Genomic DNA, 11,365 nt, shown 5'->3' with positions numbered 1-11,365 from the left:
CCCGGAAACGAGCCTTGCTTCGGAATATTGGATTTAAATCTCAGTTGTTCTTCCGGCTATTTATGTGGCATTGGCTGCTCAACGAGGGTTTGATTTCCTGTATTTCGTAGGGAGAGGCCACAACTTGCCTCATATGACACTCACTGAGATGACCATGAGCAAAAGACAGACAGTAACAAGTGGGGGTGAGGATATAAAAATTAGGACCCTCGGTACCGCTGTGAGAATGTAAAATGGCGCTGTCACCTTGGAAAGCAGTTGAACGGTTTCTCAAAAATTTAAACCTGCCGCCACCGTATGACCCAGTCATTCCACTTCTAGGCACATCTACCCAAGAGAACGGAAACAGAACTCGTACACAGAAGCACTGTCCACAATAGTCAAAAAGTGGGAATGATCTAAATGCCCATCAAATGATGGATGGACAAATAGAATATGGTATATCCACACAACGGAAGATTATTTAGCATTAAATGTATGTTAGCATTTAACTTAAGTATCGATGTGGCTGGATTAAAATCTATGTTACAGCATGCATGAACTCTGAAAACATTACGCTAAGTGACAGAAGCTGATTGAAAGAAGAACACATATCATATGATTCCATTGCTGTGCAATGGCCAGAACGGACAAATGCCTGGGGTAGGGGGCCGGGGGAGGATAGGGTGAGGCAAATATTCTACAATTAGATTGCTATGATTGTTGCACAAGTCTGAAAATGCACTACAAATCACTGAGTTGCGCAGTTTAATAGGTGAACCGTATGGCATGCAGGCTATAGCACAATAAAGAAAATAAACATTTTTAAAGAGGTGAAATAAAGACATTTTCAGGAAAAGAGTGAAAGAAATTACTGTCCGTAGGCATGCATTACACGAAATAGTAAATAAAACTCTTCACGCAGAAGGAAAACAATACTAGATAGAAATTTCAAACCACACAAAGAAATGTAAGAGCACAAGAAAAAGCATAAGGCAAATAACTAGCATCAAATTGCGGTGTATTCTATAGCAGCCGAGAAAGTAAAAGAACTACAGCAAAATAAGACAGTAGAGGTGAATCGCGTAAACATGATGCTGAGTGAAAGGAAGCAGAAACAAAAGGCTGGAAATGATCAGAACCAATTTCTATAAAATACCAGAACATGTAAAATCCACCTTCAATGTTAGATGTCGGGTTAGATGTCCTGGGGCAGGAGAGGAGTTGTGTCGGATGTGAAGGAGTGTGGGGGAACTTTTGGAGATGTCTCCAAAGTTCTGTTCTGAATGTCCCTTACATAAAAGTTTATTAACCTGTGGAAGTTCACGGCGTGGCACACTTATGTCCTGCACGGTTCTCTGCATGTAAATTTCAATGCCTTTGAATATCAGTGGTCTACCATCTAGCTTGCACGTTTTCGCTTCTTTGCCAAGTTGTAGATTCCATGTAATACAAGGGTTGTGGTTCCAAAAACAGTAGCTGCACGTGGGTCATAACTTACTCGAGTGTAGCAGAACAAAAAAAAAAAATCAGAGTGGGTGTAAAACAAACTAGGAAACAGGCCAGAAGAAAGGAGAATGTTCTCTTCTATCATTTCTGAATGCTTTGCTTTCTGTTTTCCATGGAAATTTTGGTTCTGCTATATTTAACGTAAGCGTGGAGGAGCTGGATGAGAAAGGAAGATGATGGCTTTCTCAGAAGTAGGAAGTAGGAAGGGATAGAGTGAAAGCTTCCCACTCCCCATACATGTCTAAGGACCATATAGAGAAGTAATAGTTGCAATACACAATAATATAGAGAGAAAAATGGATACAGAAATAAGAAAGGTGAGGCATTAAAATATAGGCAAAGAAATACTAAAGCAGTCTCATCTATAAATGAGGATCATGATTTCTTCCCTCTTTGTTCCAAGGAGTTTTGAAAGTTACATATATATGTGTGTTAATATGTTTGCATACTATATATATATATATATAGAGAGAGAGAGAGAGAGAGAGAGAGGGAGAGAATTTTTATAACTTCATATCCATATGCTATACATAAGAAAAATAGTTTCAATGTTCAATTAATCTGCATGGCTAAGAAAGGTCTTATATTTGAGGTAATTGTTTGAACACATAGAAAATGTAATAAATGTATGAGGAATCTTAAAAGATTCTGGGAAATTTGTGACTCAGAAAAAAACTCTTATGTTTGTGATAAATTACTAGCCTTGGAATTCCAGGCCCCCCAAAGAACATCTAAGAAAGTAAAGGGTTAAATGGGGTCTTAGAACTGTATCATGTTAGCAGGGAACGTCACCTAATGCTGGTTTACTCACCCACCACCGTTTGTGAATAAAGAAATAGAGATCCAGAAAAATCACTGAGAGCAGCATACAGTTAGTGGTTAATAAGGGTTAGTTGTCAGTTATTAGCCAAAAAGTGTTAAATGGCAAAGTGTTACATGGTTACGGACAAGTTGAGGCTGGTTGTGTAGGAAACACGGGTGAGTTCAACTGGTGTGGATCAAAGCATTCTAGAAAAGAGTGGGTTCCAGTAGTGATCAAAGTAGGGATCAAAATGTGTGAGTGATAGGAGTAGGTAAGATTCATTACATTTTTCATTCTTGGCATTTTTATTGATACTCAGCACGTTTAAACACTCGTTAAATTCTGGACATACATTGAGTAACAAAACTGACATGATTTCAGACCAAATGCCGTTTATGGACTTGTAGGAAAGAATGACATATAATATCTATATAATACCAATATCTATACCTATCTAATACATATACACATATAAGTTGTAGAACACATTTTGAAGAAAGCAAACATAATTCAAAAGAGAAAAAAAATGAGTGACATACATTAGGTGGGCGTTCAAGAAGTCCTCTAGAAGTTAATGTCACTTGAAAGTGACAGTTGAGCAGAAACTCACACAATGAGAAGGATTGAACCAAATGAAGGTCTGGTGGGAAATCAGTGCAAATTCTCGGATCCATTCAAGTCTTAATGCATTTGAAGAATTCAAAGAGTTCTGGCATAGGTATGAAATTGAAACCCATAAGGCTTTCCTATCTTACTTGATGCTTGAGGAAGCATCAAGTAAGATAGGACAAAAAAAAGACAGAAAGATGGATTCAATGAAGAAGGAGAAAATCAAGAGATAATGATGCAATCAAAGCGAAGAGACCAACTTTTTTAAAAAGAACTGGTCAGGGGCGCCTGGGTGGCGCAGTCGGTTAAGCGTCCGACTTCAGCCAGGTCACGATCTCGCGGTCCGTGAGTTCGAGCCCCGCGTTGGGCTCTGGGCTGATGGCTCAGAGCCTGGAGCCTGTTTCCGATTCTGTGTCTCCCTCTCTCTCTGCCCCTCCCCCGTTCATGCTCTGTCTCTCTCTGTCCCAAAATAAATAAATAAAACGTTGAAAAAAAAAATTTAAAAAGAACTGGTCATGTATATCAAGAGCTCAAGAAAGATGAATATCATACGATTTCACTTATATATGGAATTTATGAAACAAAACAGATGAACATAGGGGAAGGGAAGCAAAAATAAGATAACAGAGAGGGAGACAAACCACAAGAGACTCCTAAATACAGAGAACAAACCAAGCGTTGCCGGAGGGGCGTTGGGGGTGGGGGGACGGGTTAAACGGGCCGGCCCTTGTTGGGATGAGCAAGGGTGTTATATGTAAGTGATGAGTCACTAAATTCTATTCCTGAAATCATTATCACACTATATGCTAACTAATTTGGATTGAAATTTAAAATGAATAAATAAATAAAAATATATAAGAGGAAAGACGAGTCTAATGGATAAGGCAGCATGGAGGTTATTAATGAGCTTGACAAAATATTTTTTGAAAGCTCTGAGCCAAAGCCAGATGGCAGTGGGTTTCAAAATGTGTAGGGAGTGAAGACGAGGAGGTAGACTGTGTCATTAATCACGTTGAGAAGTTTAATTGGAAATGAGAGCATAAGAAATAGACCTGTAGCTGGCTGGGAATGTGTGCCCAGGGAAATATGGGTGCTTGTTTCTAAGAAGGAAGATTCTAAAGTATTCTTAAATGCTAAAAGCACTGATCAAGTGAAAAATGCAAAACATAAAGACATAGGAAATAAAAGAAAAACATACTTTGAGAAGGCAAGAGGAGATGGGATCCATAGCATGTGTGGTAATGGGAAGATTATTCAAGGCCAGGACCAAGGTACATAGAACGTTTCTGAGGCCAACTCTAAAATGGAAGAAGGACCTTGGTAGAGAGTCAATGGTGAGCCCTTCCTGACTTCCGGCAGATGGTCCTCTTGATGGCCTTAATGAGTTCCTTGTTACGAAGACTGTAGATAATTGGGTTGACGAGTGGTGTTAGTACAGAGTAGACTACAGCAAGTGTGCGGTCAAGGGTCAGGGAATAGCTCTTCTTTAGGCGCACATACATGAAAATGATACTCCCAAAAAAGATGAGAACCACAGTGAGATGTGAGGCACAGGTAGAGAAGGCCTTCTTTCTTCCTTCTGCTGTTTTTATCTTCAGTACAGCACTGATGATTCTTCCATAAGAAACCATAATAAAGAGGAAGGTGATGAGAATGATAAAGGCATTGATAGCAAAGTCCACAAGGACATTCGTGGATGTGTCCTTGCAGGCCAGGCTCAGCAGAGGTGGAAAGTCACAGAAGATGTGTTGAATTTCATTATAGCCACAAAAGGGGAGCTGGGAGACCAGGATGACTTCAGAAATGGGACACAGGAAGCCACAAGTCCAACAACCAGCAGCCAACTTGCCACAGAGTGTCGGGGTCATAACTGCAGGGTAGTGGAGGGGCCGGCAGATGGCCAGGTATCGGTCATAGGCCATGGCTGTAAGAAGGTAGCATTCAGAGGCCCCTAGAGAGTGGAAGAAGTAGGTCTGAAGGAGGCATCCGGCAAAAGAAATGGTCTTCTTCTCACGGAGAAGATTGGCTAGCATGTTGGGGATGGTGGTGGCTGTATACCACAGTTCCAATAAGGAGAGTATACTGACAAAGTGGTACATGGGTGTGTGCAGGGCTGCATTCAGTCGTATGGCCAAGAAGGTGAGCAAGTTGCCGCAGAAAGTGAACAGATATGCCAACAGCAACAGGGCAAAAAGCCAGCCCCTGACATGTCCCATTTTGGGGAAACCAAGGAACACAAACTCGGCCAGGCTCGAATGGTTTCTCTGTTCCATGGGAGGCTGGGGTGGGGAAGGGAAGGAGAAGAAACTGAGTGGAGGTGACCGCCAAGCCCAACTCAACACTTCATTTCTCTTTATTGTGTTTTTAAATTTATTTAAAGGCCGCCTTTTATTACTCTTTTTTTCATTAAATTTTTTTTAATGTGTATTTCTTTTTGAGAGTGAGAGGGGAGGGGCAGTGAGAGAGGGAGACACAGAACCCCTCGTTTCTCAGACCAGGGTGACTGAGAGGCTTCTCAGAGGAGGAAGCTCCAGAACTTTCCAGGCACAGTAGCAGTTAGTTAGAGAAATGAAGAAAATAGACAGTTCAGACAAGAAGTACATGGGCAAATGCTGAGCGGGAGAGAGCCAGACTTAGGGAAATGCGTGCTCTCCTCTATGGTGAGGCAACGGGGGAGGTTCCCCAGTGACCTGGGACTTTACCCCCTTAGGAAGAATGCCAGCCAGATGGCTGGCATCATCAGATGCAGTTTTTAAAGCATCACTGATGTTTAACTCTTCTAACCTCAACCTCAGAGGTGAAGGTGTGAATTTGCCTTGTGGGTGTTTCTGGCGGAAAGAGGAGTGGGGTGGTTCACAAATCTGGTGAGACTGCGGACTCCAAAAGAACCGATCAGGTGGCAGGAAACATACATCCTGCATTTTCACAAAACTGATTGCATGACTAGAGGTTGGGGATACAGAGCTGGCTTGGTGAAATTTCATGCCAAAAAAGTGTGGTGCATTCTAATTGTTTTCAAGCACAGTGTGCAGCAGATACAGAGAGACAGGGAGGGAGAGAGACAGAGGGAGAGGGAGAGGGGGAGGGAGAGAGAGAAAAGAAACCACCGACACAAAACATCGCAATGTGACTACAAATGCATAAAAATGGTGGCCAGTGTCAGCCATGTCATGCCCGGTAGAGGTCACAGTGCCTCTGGAGAGGGCGGTCCAAACTCTAGCTTCCATATTGACAAGCTGCTGTGTCTTCTTTTTGTAGTCCTAATACTTGGGACAATGGTTTTCACATTCAAGGTATTCAATGAAACCATTTTTTAAATCAAACTAGTTAATATAACAATTAACGCAGCCCATACGCTTTGCCTTCAGCCCATACCACTCACTCAAACTCAAATGTTACTCCTAAACCCAAGTGCCCCGCGGTGCAAATAAACTTCTGAGTTTGAGATTTTAAAATGCTCAATTGGTTCAAAGCAATCGGTGTTTAAGGCACTTCTCTTGGACCTCTTGGATCTGCAGAGAACGCGCATTCACCTCTCTAATTATAGGAGACAAATAATGTTAACACATAAATCTTTGCTTCATTGCATTTCTGACATCTGTGCCCCTCCTAACCGTGCGCTTCTGGTTTGCCCCTCTCTCTTTTTTTCCTCCACCTGGCCACTGTTTCTCATCCTTCAATATTAGGTCAAGTGTCAACTCCTCAGTGAAGCCTTTCCTGACTCCCTTGTTCCTTCTTCTATGTCCTCGTAATGTTTACAGTGCCTGCTAAACACGCTGTAGTACCTTTATAATGAGTGTGCTCTTCCCCATGAATTGGCAAGATCCTTGAGAGTAAAGGTAGTACTTAATTAACTGCTGTGTATCCGCACCAATGCCCAGAATAACAAAGCACAAACCTATGAACTCGTTAATGTTTTTCTAATGTGCTTGAATGTTTTTGTAGCCTGAATTTAACTTACATTTTTTAATTGCCCCTGAACACATCCTTCTTGTTGTCCCCATGGCATCATGGGCTCCATATATCTAAAGGAACTTAATGGGTCACGTGGGTGGCTCAGTCGGTAGGGGGCAGACTTCGGCTCAGGTCATGATCTCGCGGTTCGTGGGTTCGAGCCCCGCATCAGGCTCTGTGCTGACAGCTCAGAGCCTGGAGCCTGCTTTGGATTCTTGTCTCCCTCTCTCTCTGACCCTCCCCTGCTCGTGCTCTTTCCCTTTCTCTCTCTCCCTCTCTCTCTCTCTCAAAAATAAATAAACATTAATTTTTTTTCTACAGGAAGTTAGCATCATAATTTTTTCTTGCATCACTTCCTGTAACCCTGTTGAAGAACCCATTACCCTTGTCCACCCAGAGAAGTTAAATTCAACAAGTATTCTTTATCATCTTTTGTGTGTAATTGTTATTGATGATGTTTTATCCTTCTGCCAATTAGCTTTTCTGAAACCAACTGTTTGTGTAGATCGGTAAGGTCTTGCAAACATGGAATAATTCCAGAAGCACCCACCTTCTGGATCTAAAATTCTTATGTCAGCAAGTGTCTTTAACCCCCCAGTTAGAGACACTGCATACGCCCCTCTCTAGGTGAAGTTTTGTCCTTCTTTTTCTTTTTTTTTTTTTTCAACATTTATTTATTTTTGGGACAGAGAGAGACAGAGCATGAACGGGGGAGGGGCAGAGAGAGAGGGAGACACAGAATCGGAAACAGGCTCCAGGCTCTGAGCCATCAGCCCAGAGCCCGACGCGGGGCTCGAACTCACGGACCGCGAGATCGTGACCTGGCTGAAGTCGGACGCTTAACCGACTGCGCCACCCAGGCGCCCCGTCTTTTTCTTTTTTTTTTAATGTTTATTTATTTTGAGAGGGGTGGTGGTTGGGCAGAGAATCCCAAGCAGGCTCCATGCTGGCAACTCACAGCCCGACTCAGGGCTTAAACCCACAGACCCTGAGATCATGACCTGAACCTCAATCAAGAGTTGGACGCTCAACTGACGGAGCCACCCAAGCACCTCTGGGTGAAGTCTTTTCAAATACGTCTGCTTCCGAGATGATAAAACACCTCATGATCTTTGTATTCACCATTCCTGTGTCATGAATAATTTTCACAGGAGCCCCCACGTTCTGCCCTCCGTGCAGCACACACAAGGCAGCTTCCTGTCTCTCAACATTTTCAAAGCAGGTGTTAGCACAGTTAGCCACTCTCTTGGTTATAGAGTGAATTTAAGTATCGAATGGGGAGGACTATGGACAGGATGCCTTCAAAGTCTCTTCCAATGTGGTAGTCTACGATTCTCACAACAGGACATTCCAAGTCCTTATTTCAGTCATCTTTCCACTAAGCCAACTCTCTGATTTCAAAATATTAGCTGTTTTCAAATCCCGTGTTCTGGGTCCCAGAATCGCATAGCTAGTGTGGCGGTCGGCTCACCTACCAGCAGCTGAACATCGCCCACATCTGCTTCCGTCTTTCCTGGCTCAGACATACGTGGGAGACCAAGACTGGATCCAGGAGCCTTTTCTCCTCTTCAGAGAGTCCTATCCCCATGGGTCAGGGTCCCCTGAGCCCACTCTGACTGTTTCAGGCCACAAGGGGCGCAGGCAAGGGAGAGACCTCCAGCCCCAGAGGCAGGTGAGAATCTGGCTCATGCCAGCCTCCTGGGAGGCACTCGGACAGATGCCATGTTGCCTTCCACCACCTGGGCTCCAAGAGGCTGTCCCCAAACACTCCCTATCTTGTCACCGCTTCCTCCATGCGCACCCCACTCCCATCACCACTGACTTCTGCACACAGACTCTTGGACTCTGGCTCTGAAAAACACAGCCCCATCCTATCACCCCCCTTCCCATAACCAATGCACCCTTGCATTTCCTGTCTCACCTCACAGGCCCGAAGAGACCGCATTTCCCCACCTCTTTCTGAGCAATCACTTCCCCGATCGTGTGCCTGATTCAACCCTACATCTCTCTTCCTTTGAGATGCCTCTCTGATTGGAGCTGCCTGTTCTGGGGTTCAGAGGAAGCATGGGTTTTGGAGCCTCAGATACGTTCACCTCAACCGCAGCTCTAATAAAATACCCATTTACTGAGCCTCTGCTAGGTCACACGTATCTTGCTCGGCACGGTCCTTGCACTAACCGTCGCAGTTACCCGGTGAGGTTGGTGCCGTGGCTACTCCGTTTCACGTTTGAGGAAACCAAGGCACAGAGACTCTCATGATGTGCCCCAGGTCACACAGCTATAAGCGCCCACGCTCTGGCCTCAGAACCGTTGTTCATCGCTTCTGAGCTCAGGAATGTTGGTAGCGGTTGAAGAGACATAACCAAAGTCCCAAGTGGTGACTGTCTCAAGGCTTGTACTCCTGACCCCCGCTCTTTGCCTGCCTGCCCTTAGGGAGTCATTTGTGTCCTTGAGTCTGTATTTTCTTGTGTATAAATGTATGTGGTGAGGGTTACGTGAGAGGACTGTAAAAAGAAACTACATTCGTTCTAAAAATGTGTCCACCTACCTGTTGTTTAATGGAATGGGTTCTACTGACTCACCGCCATGAGGGGGGTCACACGGTGGAATTTCCAAAGGATTCATGGATTCGTGTTAGGTGATCTGGGGTCAGGCTCCTGGAAGCAGGGCCTCATCTTGAGTGAACCCCGTCAGTTACTGGACATAAATCTATGAGCGGGCATCTTAATGAATCTTATCTAGAAGTCAGGCAAAAGCTGTAACTGATAGAGAAGCAGCAGTCATTCATATTAGCTAGGAGAGGGAGATTATTTTTTATAGTTTGTATGGGATCTCATTTTTATACATACTTCTACAAGATTATTAAGTGGCCTCCTTTTTTTTTTCCTCATATCATCACGATCACAGAGTGGCTTAGTCTGATGGTGGTCTCCTGTGAGAACACCATAGCTGCCTTTCAATGTCTTCCATTTCTCCGATAAAATACATAAAAGGCAGTGCATAAAAGTACACACTAGGTGATCCATATACTTTAAGTTTCTTCCCCTCCCTGCCATTATACCATTTTCCTGTCTATTGTGTCCAGCATTAATTTATAGTTTCCCGATTGAGGAGTTGACTTGTTACAAAATAAAAGTACCAATCTGAATTGTTGAAATGGGAGTTTCCAGGAACTGAAACTCATCTCTTTGTCACTCTCACACATTGGTCCTGAAGTGACCTTCTGGACCCCATACGACTCTCGTTTCACCAACGCTAGAGCACGGCTTTCATGTCCTGACTTGATTATCTTTGCTTCTAGTGGAAGGACCTCCGACTGTCCCACCTCAAAGTCCTTCAGCATACCAGTCACCCTATCCCAGATGGGCTTGAGTTTGTCACTGCCTTGGCACTGAAAACAGCAACAAGGCTACAAAGATTTCACATAAAAAGAGAAATCAGCTACATCCCCTAAGTTTTGGAATCACACTCCGCTCTGCTTGGAACATTCTACAACAAAACCCCATTGTTGTGTACCTCTGTCTCCTCCTCCAGGGTAGCCCCTCCTCATTCTTTGGTGTCCACCTTAATGTCTCTTCTTCAAAGACGTCCTACCTGACCACATTACGTAAACACCCTATCTTCCAACCTTTATTTTGTCATTGCAACTAGGAGATTCTTTTCATAGCACACATTTTAATTATTGATTTATATGCTTATTTCTCGCTATTTACCATTAAATTACAAAGTCAGTGAAGACAGAGACCAAGTAGATATTCAATTACTGTTCATTGTATGAATTAAGGAAAGGGTTCCCTGGGACACCTGGGTGACTCAGTACGTTGGGCGTCTGACTCTTGAGTTTGGTTCAGGTCATGATCTCATGGTTTGTGAATTCAAGCCCCATGTTGGGCTGTGCACTGATGGTGTGGAGTCTGCTTGGGATTCTCTCTCACCCTCTCTATCTATGCCTTCCTGCTCCCTCTCTTTCTCTCTCTCTCTCTCTCTCTCTCTCTCTCTCAAAAATAAAACAAATAAGAATTTCTAAAAAGGGTTCCCGGATAATTGTCCCCCCCATCCACCCTCCATAAATGTACTCAACGTTTACAACCAGAGTAGGCCAGATTCTTCTGTTATATGTTTCCAGAAAACTCTGTATTTATGAATTCATCTCATTTCTAGTAACTTACATCCACTATCTATTTCCAAATGGAACTGTAAGCTTCATTAAGGCAGAGATCATGTTTGTCTATCCCATATTTGTCTGTTCCACGTTAAATCCCTCTTTCTAACACAGTGCCTGGCATAGAGAAGACCCTAATAATGCCTTAATGAATGGATACAAAGATTTTTTTTTTCCTATCCATATTTGTTTGGAGGGTTTGTTGTGGTTATTGTACTTTCTGTTTTGTTTTGCTGCCCAGACACAAGTCCCTTCCTTACCTCCATTACAGTCTATCTTGTGTCACTCATCTGTTTCCCAAGTGGTTTCGGACACTATTAGATCCTGACTCTGTCATCTGCCAACTTCAT

The 11,365-nt window shown here is 43.4% G+C and overlaps 1 protein-coding gene across 1 annotated transcript; it reads right to left on the bottom strand.

The window, feature by feature from the left end:
- Positions 1-4,227: 4,227 nt before the first annotated feature.
- LOC115504872 (olfactory receptor 6N2) lies at positions 4,228-5,270 on the bottom strand. The gene has a single exon (XM_030302069.1). The coding sequence runs from the start codon at positions 5,170-5,172 to the stop codon at positions 4,228-4,230; it is 945 nt and encodes a 314-aa protein (XP_030157929.1). The 5' UTR covers positions 5,173-5,270.
- Positions 5,271-11,365: the final 6,095 nt, after the last annotated feature.

The sequence above is a fragment of the Lynx canadensis genome, chromosome F1, assembly GCF_007474595.2.
Source record: "Lynx canadensis isolate LIC74 chromosome F1, mLynCan4.pri.v2, whole genome shotgun sequence".
Taxonomy (NCBI): Eukaryota; Metazoa; Chordata; class Mammalia; order Carnivora; family Felidae; genus Lynx; species Lynx canadensis.
The sequence above is the reverse complement of the archived record's forward strand: the minus strand, read 5'-3'. Positions and strand labels throughout refer to the sequence as shown.

What these genes read in the sequence shown, in the direction of transcription:
- LOC115504872 (XM_030302069.1), bottom strand. Translation starts at nt 5,172, where the DNA reads ATGGAACAGAGAAACCATTCGAGCCTGGCCGAGTTTGTGTTCCTTGGT.